The 17289-nt window shown below is 56.0% G+C and overlaps 1 protein-coding gene across 1 annotated transcript in view; it reads right to left on the bottom strand.

The window, feature by feature from the left end:
- LOC140396618 (integrin alpha-X-like) overlaps positions 1-17289 on the bottom strand; it is a 179352-nt gene that overhangs the window by 66914 nt on the left and 95149 nt on the right. The window contains exons 5-6 of the mRNA XM_072485412.1: positions 9570-9684; positions 5299-5429 (exon numbers count right to left, since the gene is read on the bottom strand). Coding sequence (XP_072341513.1) covers positions 5299-5429; positions 9570-9684 — 246 coding nt within the window. The remainder of the gene's footprint in view (positions 1-5298; positions 5430-9569; positions 9685-17289) is intronic.

The raw sequence follows: 17289 nt of genomic DNA, 5'->3' as shown, positions 1-17289 counted from the left end.
CCCACTCTCTCCCCATAGCCCTGTATCAATCCCCAAACTAATCCCACTGCCCCGCTCTCTCCCCATAGCCCTGTATCAATCCCTAAACTAATCCCACTGCCCCGCTCTCTCCCCATAGCCCTGTATCAATCCCCAAACTAATCCCACTGCCCCTCTCTCTCCCCATAGCCCTGTATCAATCCCCAAACTAATCCCACTGCCCCGCTCTCTCCCCATAGCCCTGTATCAATCCCCAAACTAATCCCACTGCCCCTCTCTCTCCCCATAGCCCTGTATCAATCCCCAAACTAATCCCACTGCCCCACTCTCCCCATAGCCCTGTATCAATCCCTAAACTAATCCCACTGCCCCGCTCTCTCCCCATAGCCCTGTATCAATCCCCAAACTAATCCCACTGCCCCTCTCTCTCCCCATAGCCCTGTATCAATCCCCAAACTAATCCCACTGCCCCGCTCTCTCCCCATAGCCCTGTATCAATCCCCAAACTAATCCCACTGCCCCGCTCTCTCCCCATAGCCCTGTAACAATCCCCAAACTAATCCCACTGCCCCGCTCTCTCCCCATAGCCCTGTATCAATCCCCAAACTAATCCCACTGCCCCACTCTCTCCCCAAAGCCCTGTATCAATCCCCAAACTAATCCCACTGCCCCGCTCTCTCCCCATAGCCCTGTAACAATCCCCAAACTAATCCCACTGCCCCGCTCTCTCCCCATAGCCCTGTATCAATCCTCAAACTAATCCCACTGCCCCGCTCTCTCCCCATAGCCCTGTATCAATCCCAAACTAATCCCACTGCCCCACTCTCTCCCCATAGCCCTGTATCAATCCCCAAACGAATCCCACTGCCCCACTCTCTCACCATAGCCCTGTATCAATCCTCAAACTAATCCCACTGCCCCGCTCTCTCCCCATAGCCCTGTATCAATCCCCAAACTAATCCCACTGCCCCGTTCTCTCCCCATAGCCCTGTATCAATCCCAAACTAATCCCACTGTCCCACTCTCTCCCCATAGTCCTGTATCAATCCCAAACTAATCCCACTGCCCCGCTCTCTCCCCATAGCCCTGTATCAATCCCCAAACTAATCCCACTGTCCCACTCTCTCCCCATAGCCCTGTATCAATCGCAAACTAATCCCACTGCCCCGCTCTCTCCGCATAGCCCTGTATCAATCCCCAAACTAATCCCACTGTCCCACTCTCTCCCCAGAGCCCTGTATCAATCCCCAAACTAATCCCACTGTCCAACTCTCTCCCCATAGCCCTGTATCAATCCCCAAACTAATCCCACTGCCCTGCTCTCTCCCCATAGCCCTGTATCAATCCCAAACTAATCCCACTGCCCCGCGCTCTCCCCATAGCCCTGTATCAATCCCCAAACTAATCCCACAGTCCCACTCTCTCCCCATAGCCCTGTATCAATCCAAAACTAATACCACTGCCCCACTCTCTCCCCATAGCCCTGTGTCAATCCCCAAACTAATCCCACTGCCCCACTCTCTCCCCATAGCCCTGTATCAATCGCAAACTAATCCCACTGTCCCGCTCTCTCCCCATAGCCCTGTATCAATCCCCAAACTAATCCCACTGCCCCGCTCTCTACCCATAGTCCTGTATCAATCCCCAAACTAATCCCACTGCCCCGCTCTCTCCCCATAGCCCTGTATCAATCCCAAACTAATCCCACTGCCCCGCTCTCTCCCCATAGCCCTGTATCAATCCCAAACTAATCCCACTGATCCGCTCTCTCCCCATAGCCCTGTATCAATCCCAAACTAATCCCACTGCCCCACTCTCTCCCCATAGCCCTGTATCAATCCCCAAATTAATCCCACTGACCCGCTCTCTCCCCATAGCCCTGTATCAATCCCCAAACTAATCCCACTGCCCTGCTCTCTCCCCATAGCCCTGTATCAATCCCAAACTAATCCCACTGCCATACTCTCTCCCCATAGCCCTGTATCAATCCCCAAACTAATCCCACTGACCCGCTCTCTCCCCATAGCCCTGTATCAATCCCCAAACTAATCCCACTGCCCCACTCTCTCCCCATAGCCCTGTATCAATCCCCAAACTAATCCCACTGCCCCACTCTCTCCCCATAGCCCTGTATCAATCCCAAACTAATCCCACTGCCCCGCTCTCTCCCCATAGCCCTGTATCAATCCCCAAACTAATCCCACTGCCCCACTCTCTCCCCATAGCCCTGTATCAATCCCAAACTAATCCCACTGCCCCGCTCTCTCCCCATAGCCCTGTATCAATTCCCAAACTAATCCCACTGCCCCACTCTCTCCCCATAGCCCTGTATCAATCCCAAACTAATCCCACTGCCCCACTCTCTCCCCATAGCCCTGTATCAATCCCAAACTAATCCCACTGCCCCACTCTCTCCCCATAGCCCTGTATCAATCCCCAAACTAATCCCACTGCCCCTCTCTCTCCCCATAGCCCTGTATCAATCCCAAACTAATCCCACTGCCCCGCTCTCTCCCCATAGCCCTGTATCAATCCCCAAACTAATCCCACTGCCCCACTCTCTCCCCATAGCCCTGTATCAATCCCCAAACTAATCCCACTGCCCCTCTCTCTCCCCATAGCCCTGTATCAATCCCCAAACTAATCCCGCTGCCCCGCTCTCTCCCCATAGCCCTGTATCAATCCCCAAACTAATCCCACTGCCCCACTCTCTCCCCATAGCCCTGTATCAATCCCCAAACTAATCCCACTGCCCCACTCTCTCCCCATAGCCCTGTATCAATCCCAAACTAATCCCACTGCCCCACTCTCTCCCCATAGCCCTGTATCAATCCCCAAACTAATCCCACTGCCCCACTCTCTCCCCATAGCCCTGTATCAATTCCCAAACTAATCCCACTGCACCACTCTCTCCCCATAGCCCTGTATCAATCCCAAACTAATCCCACTGCCCCACTCTCTCCCCATAGCCCTGTATCAAACCCAAACTAATCCCACTGCCCCACTCTCTCCCCATAGCCCTGTATCAATCCCCAAACTAATCCCACTGCCCCGCTCTCTCCCCATAGCCCTGTATCAATCCCCAAACTAATCCCACTGCCCCACTCTCCCCATAGCCCTGTATCAATCCCTAAACTAATCCCACTGCCCCACTCTCTCCCCATAGCCCTGTATCAATCCCTAAACTAATCCCACTGCCCCACTCTCTCCCCATAGCCCTGTATCAATCCCCAAACTAATCCCACTGCCTCACTCTCTCCCCATAGCCCTGTATCAATCCCCAAACTAATCCCACTGCCCCTCTCTCTCCCCATAGCCCTGTATCAATCCCCAAACTAATCCCACTGCCCCTCTCTCTCCCCAGAGCCCTGTATCAATCCCCAAACTAATCCCACTGCCCCACTCTCTCCCCATAGCCCTGTATCAATCCCAAACTAATCCCACTGCCCCGCTCTCTCCCCATAGCCCTGTAACAATCCCTAAACTAATCCCACTGCCCCACTCTCTCCCCAGAGCCCTGTATCAATCCCTAAACTAATCCCACTGCCCCACTCTCTCCCCATAGCCCTGTATCAATCCCAAACTAATCCCACTGCCCCGCTCTCTCCCCAGAGCCCTGTATCAATCCCTAAACTAATCCCACTGCCCCACTCTCTCCCCATAGCCCTGTATCAATCCCCAAACTAATCCCACTGCCTCACTCTCTCCCCATAGCCCTGTATCAATCCCCAAACTAATCCCACTGCCCCTCTCTCTCCCCATAGCCCTGTATCAATCCCCAAACTAATCCCACTGCCCCTCTCTCTCCCCAGAGCCCTGTATCAATCCCCAAACTAATCCCACTGCCCCACTCTCTCCCCATAGCCCTGTATCAATCCCAAACTAATCCCACTGCCCCGCTCTCTCCCCATAGCCCTGTAACAATCCCTAAACTAATCCCACTGCCCCACTCTCTCCCCAGAGCCCTGTATCAATCCCTAAACTAATCCCACTGCCCCACTCTCTCCCCATAGCCCTGTATCAATCCCAAACTAATCCCACTGCCCCGCTCTCTCCCCAGAGCCCTGTATCAATCCCCAAACTAATCCCACTGCCCCACTCTCTCCCCATAGCCCTGTATCAATCCCAAACTAATCCCACTGCCCCGCTCTCTCCCCATAGCCCTGTATCAATCCCAAACTAATCCCACTGCCCCGCTCTCTCCCCATAGCCCTGTATCAATCCCAAACTAATCCCACTGCCCCACTCTCTCCCCATAGCCCTGTATCAATCCCCAAACTAATCCCACTTCCCCACTCTCTCCCCATAGCCCTGTATCAATCCCAAACTAATCCCACTGCCCCGCTCTCTCCCCATAGCCCTGTAACAATCCCTAAACTAATCCCACTGCCCCACTCTCTCCCCATAGCCCTGTAACAATCCCTAAACTAATCCCACTGCCCCACTCTCTCCCCATAGCCCTGTATCAATCCCCAAACTAATCCCACTTCCCCACTCTCTCCCCATAGCCCTGTATCAATCCCAAACTAATCCCACTGCCCCGCTCTCTCCCCATAGCCCTGTAACAATCCCTAAACTAATCCCACTGCCCCACTCTCTCCCCATAGCCCTGTAACAATCCCTAAACTAATCCCACTGCCCCGCTCTCTCTCCATAGCACTGTATCAATTCCCAAACTAATAAAACTGCCCCACTCACTCACTCAGTCACACACACTTAATCACACACACACTCACTCACTAACACTCACACTCTAATGCACACTCACTCACACTTACTCCATCACCACACACTCACACGCACACGCTCTCACGATTACATACACACAGTCTCAGTCACACCCTCAAACTCACAGGCATACTCACACACACACACACACTCACCTCAATCACACTCACACCCTGTCTCAGGCTCACACTCACACACACTCTCACACACAAACACACTCCTCATGCTCTCACACAAAGAAACACTCTCACACCCACACACATTCACACTGCCACACGGACTCAATCACACACTCTCACGCACACTAACACACAATCGAACTCTCGGATGCACACAATCACAGACTCGCACACACTCACACACAATCAAACTCACACAAACACGCTCTCACACTCATCGCCACACTCTCTCTCACACGCACTCACCCACACTCTCACCTCACACTCACTCTCCCTGACACAGACACACACTCGCACACAAACTCTTCCCGCCGTCCCGGTCTCGCCCCACAGCCCTGCATCAATCATCAAGCTAATCCCTCTGCCGTACGCTGTGCTGATGGACCGCTCCCCTCCCCCCCAGCTCACTCACGTGCATGGTGTCGTGGTCGGAGCTCTCTATCATGCTCAGCATGAAGCGCTTGTTGTTTTCCAGGTCCTGCTTTGACAGACTGTTGGAGCCATCGAACAAGAAGACCACGTCCAGCATCACAATGGGACAGGCTGCGAAAGAGCGACAGCGCGTGAGAGAGGGCTCACCGCGGGCCGCCCGACTCCGAACCCCACCATGGAGGCCGAATCACTGGGAGCACGTCCCTCAGCCCCTCGGGGGACCTCAGTGGTTTGAAAGAGAGGTGACGGGGTCGCGAGAGACGTGGACGCTTCCCCGTGGTTTGCGGAGGAGTCTAGGGCGAGGAAGCAGCGCGTAAATTTAGAGACAGCAGTGAAATTGGGAGACATTTCTTCCGGATTGATCCCGGGGATGGAAAGGTTGACGGGCGAGGCGAGATTTAAACAATTTGGGCTGGAGTTTAGAAGGATGAGAGGGGATCAGATCGAGGTGTACAAAATACTAAAAGGGATTGATAAAGTTAACGTAGACCAAATGCTCCCCCTTGTGGGACAATCTAGATGACAGGTTGCTGATATAGATTGAGAGGCGGTAGATTTGGAACTGAGTTGAGGAGGAACTACTTCTCGTGGAGGGGGGTGAATTTGTGGAACTTGCTGCCCAACCGTGCGGTGGAATCTGAGTCAGTAAATAACTTCAAGAAGTAGATCGCTGGATTTCTGACGGATTAAAGGGATATGGGAAACAGACAGGGGGGGTTGCATTTGAGACCAGGAGACCTGATTGAGCTCCAAGGGCTGAATTGCACGACCTGCTCCTAATTCCTCTGTTCCTGTGTTCCTGTGAAGGTGGTGCCGTGGATGTTGTATATTTGGACTTACAGAAAGCATTTGTTGTGGTGCCGCACGGCAGGCTGGTTAGCAAATGAAAAATGTTTGGGATTGATGGGTCCTTGGCAGCGTACACGAGGACGTTGGCTAAGAGTTAGGATCGGTGTAGATGGGCATAGATCAGACTGGAGACGAGTTGAAAGTGGTGTTCCCCAGCGCCCAGTGTTGGGACCCTTGCCTTTTCTGATTTATATAACTGATTTAGAAGTGGGATTCTCCGACCCCCCTCCCCGCAGGCCAGGTCGAAGAATCCCCGGGGGGGGGAGCGGCACGAATCCCCTGCCTGGACGCCCAGACCGACGGCTGCCGTATTCTCCGCCGCCATTTTCCGGGCAGGGGCGGGATTCCCGGCACGCCGGTCGGGGGCCGTTCCCCCCCCCCCCCCCCGGCGATTCGCGCGGGACCCTGTAGGGCTCTGCCGTGGCCGGCGCGGAGAAGAGACCCCCCCCCCGCGCATGCGGCAAATTACGCCGGCCGGTTCTGCGCATGCGCGAGATCACGACGGCCATTCCGCGCATGCAGGAACTCGCGCCGTCCCTTCCCGTAAATTGAACAACGCTATAAATTTAATAACACTACTTAATTGGACTCGACACTTACCCCTCATACACATTCGATAATAAACAAATAACCTACACTCATCTACCACTAATCTCTACACTATTACATGAACTATGATCTGCTCTCACTCACACTAGCTTTCCTTCAGTCTGTACTCTAGCTATCTCCTTCACTTCTCCCCCCACAAGGCTTAGCATCAATGACGCTTAGCATCAATGACTTGTAGATCTAGCTCCCTCCAGTGGTTGAGTTAGATATTTCATTAACCCTTGCAGTTCTTACAATTATGACAATGTCACAACACGGGGAGACAATTTAGGCTCAACAGTACAACGTCGGGGGGGGGGGGGGGGAGCGCAAGAGCAAAGGGACCTCGGGGTTCAAGTGCGTCATTCTCTGAAGGGGGCCAGACAAGTTGAAACAGTTGTCAAGAAGGCTTGTAGCATCCTTGGCTTTATAAATAGAGGCACAGAGTTAATTAGCAAGGAAGTGAGGCTGCACCTCGACAAATCATTGGCCACCACATTTGGAGCAGTGTGTTCCGTTCTGGGCACCTTATTCAAGGATGTATAAGCCCTGGAGAGAGTGCGGAGGAGATTTACTGGATATCAGCAATGAGGAATTTTAGATATCAGGATTGGACAAATTGGCTTTTCTACTTGGAGTAGAGATTAAGAGGCGGACGTATTGAGGGGTTCGACAGGATAAAGGAGGATATTCTGCTTCCACTGGTTGGTAAGTCAGTCACGAGGGGAGGGGGGTCACAATTTCAAGATGGTCAGCGAGAGAGCTGGGAGTGAGCTGGGGAGAAACCTCTGTACTCAGAGAGTTGCTGGGGTTTGGAGTCAGCTGCCTGGGGGAGTGGGGGAGGCGGATTCCACAGGCTTCAAAAGAGAGCTGGGTGTATATTCGAAAGCGATTCATTGACGGAGACGGGGAATGGGACGGGCCCCGGGTAGCTCTTGCGGGAGCTGGCGCAGACGCGATGGGCGGAAGGGCCTCCTTCTGTGATGTAAGTATCAAAGTTAACACAAAGGCAGGTAAAAGTTTCAGACCGCATCATTCGCAGGAATCACCAATCGAAAAAGCGTTGGCTTTAAATCAGTGAAATTGGGAGATTTCTGTTATTTGGGAAGCGTGGCGAAGGGGGGAGATCACCCTCTTCATATCAAAATGTTGCAAGGAAGGGTCAGTACTGAGGGAGAGCCGCACTGTCAGAGGGTCAGTACTGAGGGAGCGCCGCACTGTCAGAGGGTCAGTACTGAGGGAGCGCCGCACTGTCAGAGGGTCAGTACTGAGGGAGCGCCGCACTGTCAGAGGGTCAGTACTGAGGGAGTGCTGCACTGTCAGAGGGTCAGTACTGAGGGAGTGCCGCACTGTCAGAGGGTCAGTACTGAGGGAGTGCCGCACTGTCAGAGGGTCAGTACTGAGGGAGTGCTGCACTGTCAGAGGGTCAGTACTGAGGGAGTGCTGCACTGTCAGAGGGTCAGTACTGAGGGAGTGCCGCACTGTCAGAGGGTCAGTACTGAGGGAGTGCTGCACTGTCAGAGGGTCAGTAGTGAGGGAGTGCCGCACTGTCAGAGGATCAGTACTGAGGGAGTGCTGCACTGTCAGAGGGTCAGTACTGAGGGAGTGCTGCACTGTCAGAGGGTCAGTACTGAGGGAGTGCTGCACTGTCAGAGGGTCAGTACTGAGGGAGTGCCGCACTGTCAGAGGGTCAATACTGAGGGAGTGCCGCACTGTCAGAGGGTCAGTACTGAGGGAGTGCTGCACTGTCAGGGGGTCAGTACTGAGGGAGAACCGCACTGTCAGAGGGTCAGTACTGAGGGAGTGCTGCACTGTCAGAGGGTCAGTGCTGAGGGAGTGCCGCACTGTCAGAGGGTAAGTACTGAGGGAGTGCCGCACTGTCAGAGGGTCAGTACTGAGGGAGTGCTGCACTGTCAGAGGGTCAGTACTGAGGGAGTGCCGCACTGTCAGAGGGTCAGTACTGAGGGAGTGCCGCACTGTCAGAGGGTCAGTACTGAGGGAGTGCCACACTGTCAGAGGGTCAGTACTGAGGGAGTGCCGCCCTGTCAGAGGGTCAGTGCTGAGGGAGTGCCGCACTGTCAGAGGGTCAGTACTGAGGGAGTGCCGCCCTGTCAGAGGGTCAGTGCTGAGGGAGTGCCGCACTGTCAGAGGGTCAGTACTGAGGGGGTGCTGCACTGTCAGAGGGTCAGTACTGAGGGAGTGCCGCACTGTCAGAGGGTCAGTACTTAGGGAGTGTCGCACTGTCAGAGGGTCAGTACTGAGGGAGTGCCGCACTGTCAGAGGGTCAGTACTGAGGGAGTGCCGCACTGTAGAAAATCAATTAATATCTTGAAGGATTCTGGGGCAGTTCCGTACCTCTCGCTTTTATCTCTCTCTCCCCTTTCTATCGCTCTCTGTTTCTATCTCTCCATTTTTCTGTCTGTCTGTCTGTCGCTCCCTCTCCAACTCTCTCTCCTCTAATATCTCAACTCTCCGCCTCTTTGTCTATCGCTACCACTGTCTCTCTGGCCCAACATCTCTCTCTCGCTTTCTGTACCTACTGTCTCCTCTCTCCGTTTCTCTCTGTCTCACTCTCTCTATCCCTCCCTCTCTCTCTGTCTCATTATCTGCTCCTCTCTCTCTCCATGCCTCTTGCAGTGGAACCTCCTGCCTCTCTCTGTCTCTCAGTCTCTCTCTCCATTTCTCTCTCTCCCTCTGACTCTCCGTCTCTCTCTCTATCGCTCCCTCTTCCCCTCACCCTCATTCTGTTTCCTCTCTCTCTCTCACTCTCCCTCTCTCTCTATCTCTGTACAATGATCCAAAATCAATGCTTACCTTCCTTTCCAGGATTCACTTGGCCGAGTGTGCGGAGTTGGTTATCGAATAGGTAACAGCTGCCACTCACGTGGATGTTGGAGGCACAGGGCTGGGCAACACTGGGGGCACAGGCCTGGAGGAGGGAGGGGGCAAGCACAGAGTCAGGGGGGTGAATAGAGAGGAACTGGGGGACCTAGAAACAGCCTCTGTTTCCCCAGTGCCCGAGGGCCCATGGAGCACCCATAGCCCATAGATATCACCCACTGAGCACCCATAGCCCAAACCCATCACCCACTGAGCACCCATAGCCCAAACCCATCACCCACTGAGCACCCATAGCCTAAACCCATCGCCCACTGTGCACCCATAGCTCAAACCCATCACCCACTGAGCACCCATAACCTAAACCCATCGCCCACTGAGCACCCATAGCTCAAACCCATCACCCACCCATAGCCCAAACCCATCACCCACTGAGCACCCATAGCCCAAACCCATCACCCACTGAGCACCCATAGCCCAAACCCATCGCCCACTGAGCACCCATAGCCCAAACCCATCACCCACTGAGCACCCATAGCCCAAACCCATCACCCACTGAGCACCCATAGCCCAAACCCATCACCCGCTGAGTACCCATAGCCCAAACCCATCATCCACTGAGCACCCATAGCCCAAACCCATCACTCACTGAGCACCCATAGCCTAAACCCATCACCCACTGAGCACCCATAGCTCAAACCCATCACCCACTGAGCACCCATAGCCTAAACCCATCGCCCACTGAGCACCCATAGCTCAAACCCATCACCCACTGAGCACCCATAGCCCAAACCCATCACCCACTGAGCACCCATAGCCCAAACCCATCACCCACTGAGCACCCATAGCCCAAACCCATCACCCACTGAGCACACATAGCCCAAACCCATCGCCCACTGAGCACCCACAGCTCAAACCCATCACCCACCCATAGCCCAAACCCATCACCCACTGAGCACCCATAGCCCAAACCCATTACCCACTGAGCACCCATAGCCCAAACCCATCGCCCACTGAGCACCCATAGCCCAAACCCATCACCCACTGAGCACCCATAGCCCAAACCCATCACCCACTGAGCACCCATAGCCCAAACCCATCACCCACTGAGCACCCATAGACCACACCCATCACCACTGAGCACCCATAGCCCAAACCCATCACCCACTGAGCACCCATAGCCAAACCCATCACCCACTGAGCACCCATAGCATAAAACCCATCACCCACTGAGCACCCATAGCATAAAACCCATCGCCCACTGAGCACCCATAGCCCAAACCCATCACCCACTGAGCACCCATAGCCTAAACCCATCATCCACTGAGCACCCATAGCCCAAACCCATCACCCACTGAGCACCCATAGCATAAAACCCATCACCCACTGAGCACCCATAGCCCAAAACCATCACCCACTGAGCACCCATAACCCATCACCCACTGAGCACCCATAGCCCACACCCATCACCCACTGAGCACCCATAGCCCAAAACCATCACCCACTGAGCACCCATAGCACAAAACCCATCCCCCACTGAGCACCCATAGCTCAAACCCATCACCCACTGAGCACCCATAGCCCAAACCCATCATCCACTGAGCACCCATAGCCCAAACCCATCGCCCACCCATAGCCCAAAACCCATCCCCCACTGAGCACCCATAGCCCAAACCCATCACCCACTGAGTACCCATAGCCCAAACCCATCACCCACTGAGCACCCATAGCTCAAACCCATCACCCACTGAGCACCCATAGCCCAAACCCATCACCCACTGAGCACCCATAGCCCAAAACCCATCACCCACTGAGCACCCATAGCCCACACCCATCACCCACTGAGCACCCATAGCCCAAAACCATCACCCACTGAGCACCCATAGCCCAAACCCATCACCCACTGAGCACCCATAGCCCAAACCCATCACCCATTGAGCACCCATAGCCCAAACCCATCACCCACTGAGCACCCATAGCCCACACCCATCACCCACTGAGCACCCATAGCCCATAACCCATCACCCACTGATCACCCATAGCCCAAACCCATCGCCCACTGAGCACCCATAGCCCACACCCATCACTCACTGAGCACCCAGAGCCCAAACCCATCACCCACTGAGCACCCATAGCCCAAACCCATCATCCACTGAGCACCCATAGCCCAAACCCATCATCCACTGAGCACCCATAGCTCAAACCCATCACCCACTGAGCACCCATAGCCCAAACCCATCCCCCACTGAGCACCCATAGCCCAAAACCCATCCCCCACTGAGCACCCATAGCCCAAAACCCATCCCCCACTGAGCACCCATAGCTCAAACCCATCACCCACTGAGCACCCATAGCCCAAACCCATCCCCCACTGAGCATCCATAGCCCAAACCCATCACCCACTGAGCACCCATAGCACAAAACCCACCCCCCACTGAGCACCCATAGCTCAAACCCATCACCCACTGAGCACCCATAGCCCAAAACCCATCCCCCACTGAGCACCCATAGCCCAAACCCATCATCCACTGAGCACCCATAGCCCAAACCCATCGCCCACCCATAGCCCAAAACCCATCCCCCACTGAGCACCCATAGCCCAAACCCATCACCCACTGAGCACCCATAGCCCAAAGCCATCACCCACTGAGCACCCATAGCTCAAACCCATCACCCACTGAGCACCCATAGCCCAAACCCATCACCCACTGAGCACCCATAGCCCAAAACCCATCCCCCACTGAGCACCCATAGCCCAAACCCATCATCCACTGAGCACCCATAGCCCAAAACCCATCACCACTGAGCACCCATAGCCCAAACCCATCACCCACTGGGCACCCATAGCCCAAACCCATCATCCACTGAGCACCCATAGCCCAAAACCCATCACCCACTGAGCACCCATAGCCCAAACCCATCATCCACTGAGCACCCATAGCCCAAACCCATCGCCCACTGAGCACCCATAGCCCAAACCCATCACCCACTGAGCACCCATAGCCCAAACCCATTTCCCACCATTTCCCCACCCCCAACATCCCACCTCCTCCATATGCCCCCCCTCAGCTTCCCATCCGCACCAACATTTCCCTCCCCCGCCATTCCCCCTCACCCCACCGTCCCGGCTCCCCAACATCCCTCTGCCCCCTCCACCTCCATTCCTATTCCCTGTTATATCCTGTTTGGCTATAGGGTACTGGGGGTCAGAGGTCAGGGAACCTGTGTTTGCCTGAGGTCAGGGGTGGGCGAGGCTTGGCATTATGGGGGCTCCTGGACAGTGGGTCTCTGAGTAATCGGGATTAGAGGGAGTGTTCCCCGATTCCAAATATCTCCCAGCGGGTTTCACATTCACTGCTTTCAGCTCCCTCACTTAAGCTCACCAGGAGCTTAAATCAGACTCGACACTCACTCCAGACTGGCGGCCCGAGGGGGCAGATCCCACTCCCCAGATTTACTGACCTGAGGGAGTGCCGCACTGTCAGAGGGTCAGTACTGAGGGAGTGCCGCACTGTCAGAGGGTCAGTACTGAGGGAGTGCCGCACTGTCAGAGGGTCAGTACTGAGGGAGTGCTGCACTGTCAGAGGGTCAGTACTGTGGGAGTGCTGCACTGTCAGAGGGTCAGTACTGAGGCAGTGCCGCACTGTCAGAGGGTCAGTACTGAGGGAGTGCCGCACTGTCAGAGGGTCAGTACTGACGGAGTGCCGCACTGTCAGAGGGTCAGTACTGAGGGAGTGCCGCATTGTCAGAGGGTCAGTACTGAGGGAGTGCCGCACTGTCAGAGGGTCAGTACTGAGGGAGTGCCGCACAGTCAGAGGGTCAGTACTGAGGGAGTGCCGCACTGTCAGAGGGTCAGTACTGAGGGAGTGCCGCACTGTCAGAGGGTCAGTACTGAGGGAGCCGCACTGTCAGAGGGTCAGTACTGAGGGAGTGCTGCACTGTCAGAGGGTCAGTACTGAGGGAGTGCTGCACTGTCAGAGGGTCAGTACTGAGGGAGTGCTCCACTGTCAGAGTGTCAGTACTGAGGGGGTGCTGCACTGTCAGAGGGTCAGTACTGAGGGAGTGCCGCACGGTCAGAGGGTCAGTACTGAGGGAGTGCCGCACTGTCAGAGGGTCAGTACTGAGGTAGTGCCGCACTGTCAGAGGGTCAGTACTGAGGGAGTGCCGCACTGTCAGAGGGTCAGTACTGAGGGAGTGCCGCACTGTCAGAGGGTCGGTACTGAGGGAGTGCCGCACTGTCAGAGAGTCAGTACTGAGGGTGTGCCGCACTGTCAGAGGGTCAGTACTGAGGGAGTGCCGCACTGTCAGAGGGTCAGTACTGAGGGAGTGCCGCACTGTCAGAGGGTCAGTACTGAGGGAGCGCCGCACTGTCAGAGGGTCAGTACTGAGGGAGTGCCGCACTGTCAGAGGGTCAGTACTGAGGGAGTACTGCACTGTCAGAGGGTCAGTACTGAGGGAGTGCCGCACAGTCAGAGGGTCAGTACTGAGGGAGTGCCGCACTGTCAGAGGGTCAGTACTGAGGGAGCCGCACTGTCAGAGGGTCAGTACAGAGGGAGTGCCGCACTGTCAGAGGGTCAGTTCTGAGGGAGTGCCGCACTGTCAGAGGGTCAGTACTGAGTGAGTGCTGCACTGTCAGAGGGTCAGTACTGAGGGAGTGCTGCACTGTCAGAGTGTCAGTACTGAGGGGGTGCTGCACTGTCAGAGGGTCAGTACTGAGGGAGTGCCGCACGGTCAGAGGGTCAGTACTGAGGGAGTGCCGCACTGTCAGAGGGTCAGTACTGAGGGAGTGCCGCACTGTCAGAGGGTCAGTACTGAGGGAGTGCCGCACGGTCAGAGGGTCAGTACTGAGGGAGTGCCGCACTGTCAGAGGGTCAGTACTGAGGGAGTGCCGCACTGTCAGAGGGTCAGTACTGAGGGAGTGCCGCACTGTCAGAGGGTCAGTACTGAGGGAGTGCTGCACTGTCAGAGGGTCAGTACTGAGGGAGTGCCGCACTGTCAGAGGGTCAGTACTGAGGGAGTGCCGCACTGTCAGAGGGTCCGTACTGAGGGAGTGCTGCATTGTCAGAGGGTCAGTACTGAGGGAGTGCCGCACTGTCAGAGGGTCAGTACTGAGGGAGTGCCGCACTGTCAGAGGGTCAGTACTGAGGGAGTGCCGCACTGTCAGAGGGTCAGTACTGAGGGAGTGCCGCACTGTCAGAGGGTCAGTACTGAGGGAGTGCCGCACTGTCAGAGGGTCAGTACTGAGGGAGTGCCGCACTGTCAGAGGGTCAGTACTGAGGGAGTGCCGCACTGTCAGAGGGTCAGTACTGAGGGAGTGCCGCACTGTCAGAGGGTCAGTACTGAGGGAGTGCCGCATTGTCAGAGGGTCAGTACTGAGGTAGCGCCGCACTGTCAGAGGATCAGTACTGAGGGAGTGCCGCACAGTCAGAGGGTCAGTACTGAGGGAGTGCCGCACTGTCAGAGGGTCAGTACTGAGGGAGCGCCGCACTGTCAGAGGGTCAGTACTGAGGGAGTGCCGCACTGTCAGAGGGTCAGTACTGAGGGAGTACTGCACTGTCAGAGGGTCAGTACTGAGGGAGTGCCGCACAGTCAGAGGGTCAGTACTGAGGGAGTGCCGCACTGTCAGAGGGTCAGTACTGAGGGAGTACTGCACTGTCAGAGGGTCAGTACTGAGGGAGTGCCGCACAGTCAGAGGGTCAGTACTGAGGGAGTGCCGCACTGTCAGAGGGTCAGTACTGAGGGAGCCGCACTGTCAGAGGGTCAGTACAGAGGGAGTGCCGCACTGTCAGAGGGTCAGTTCTGAGGGAGTGCCGCACAGTCAGAGGGTCAGTACTGAGTGAGTACTGCACTGTCAGAGGGTCAGTACTGAGGGAGTGCTGCACTGTCAGAGTGTCAGTACTGAGGGGGTGCTGCACTGTCAGAGGGTCAGTACTGAGGGAGTGCCGCACGGTCAGAGGGTCAGTACTGAGGGAGTGCCGCACTGTCAGAGGGTCAGTACTGAGGGAGTGCCGCACTGTCAGAGGGTCAGTACTGAGGGAGTGCCGCACGGTCAGAGGGTCAGTACTGAGGGAGTGCCGCACTGTCAGAGGGTCAGTACTGAGGGAGTGCCGCACTGTCAGAGGGTCAGTACTGAGGGAGTGCCGCACTGTCAGAGGGTCAGTACTGAGGGAGTGCTGCACTGTCAGAGGGTCAGTACTGAGGGAGTGCCGCACTGTCAGAGGGTCCGTACTGAGGGAGTGCTGCATTGTCAGAGGGTCAGTACTGAGGGAGTGCCGCACTGTCAGAGGGTCAGTACTGAGGGAGTGCCGCACTGTCAGAGGGTCAGTACTGAGGGAGTGCCGCACTGTCAGAGGGTCAGTACTGAGGGAGTGCCGCACTGTCAGAGGGTCAGTACTGAGGGAGTGCCGCACTGTCAGAGGGTCAGTACTGAGGGAGTGCCGCACTGTCAGAGGGTCAGTACTGAGGGAGTGCCGCACTGTCAGAGGGTCAGTACTGAGGGAGTGCCGCACTGTCAGAGGGTCAGTACTGAGGGAGTGCCGCACTGTCAGAGGGTCAGTACTGAGGGAGTGCCGCACTGTCAGAGGGTCAGTACTGAGGGAGTGCCGCACTGTCAGAGGGTCAGTACTGAGGGAGTGCCGCACTGTCAGAGGGTCAGTACAGAGGGAGTGCCGCACTGTCAGAGGGTCAGTACAGAGGGAGTGCCGCACTGTCAGAGGGTCAGTACTGAGGGAGTGCCGCTCTGTCAGAGGGTCAGTACTGAGGGAGTGCCGCACTGTCAGAGGGTCAGTACTGAGGGAGTGCCGCACTGTCAGAGGGTCAGTACTGAGGGAGTGCTGCACTGTCAGAGGGTCAGTACTGAGGGAGTGCTGCACTGTCAGAGGGTCAGTACTGAGGGAGTGCCGCACTGTCAGAGGGTCAGTACTGAGGGAGTGCCGCACTGTCAGAGGGTCAGTACTGAGGGAGTGCCGCACTGTCAGAGGGTCAGTACTGAGGGAGTGCCGCACTGTCAGAGGGTCAGTACTGAGGGAGTGCCGCACTGTCAGAGGGTCAGTACTGAGGGAGTGCCGCACTGTCAGAGGGTCAGTACTGAGGGAGTGCCGCACTGTCAGAGGGTCAGTACTGAGGGAGTGCTGCACTGTCAGAGGGTCAGTCCTGAGGGAGCGCTGCACTGTCAGAGGGTCAGTACTGAGGTAGTGCAGCACTGTCAGAGGGTCAGTACTGAGGGAGTGCCGCACTGTCAGAGGGTCAGTACTGAGGGAGTGCCGCACAGTCAGAGGGTCAGTACTGAGGGAGTGCCGCACTGTCAGAGGGTCAGTACTGAGGGAGTGCCGCACTGTCGGAGGGTCAGTACTGAGGGAATGCCGCACTGTCAGAGGGTCAGTACTGAGGGAGTGCCGCACTGTCAGAGGGTCAGTACTGAGGGAGTGCCGCACTGTCAGAGGGTCAGTACTGAGGGAGCGCCGCACTGTCAGAGGGTCAGCACTGAGGGAGTGCCGCACTGTCGGAGGGTCAGTACTGAGGGAATGCCGCACTGTCAGAGGGTCAGTACTGAGGGAGTGCCGCACTGTCGGAGGGTCTGTACTGAGGGAATGCCGCACTGTCAGAGGGTCAGTACTGAGGGAGTGCCGCACTGTCGGTGGGTCAGTACTGAGGGAGTGCTGCACTGTCAGAGGGTCAGTACTGAGGGAGCGCCGCA

The sequence above is a fragment of the Scyliorhinus torazame genome, chromosome 19 (genome assembly GCF_047496885.1).
Source record: "Scyliorhinus torazame isolate Kashiwa2021f chromosome 19, sScyTor2.1, whole genome shotgun sequence".
NCBI classification, from domain to species: Eukaryota; Metazoa; Chordata; class Chondrichthyes; order Carcharhiniformes; family Scyliorhinidae; genus Scyliorhinus; species Scyliorhinus torazame.
Note: the sequence above shows the minus strand (reverse complement) of the source record. Positions and strands in the feature narration are given on the sequence as shown.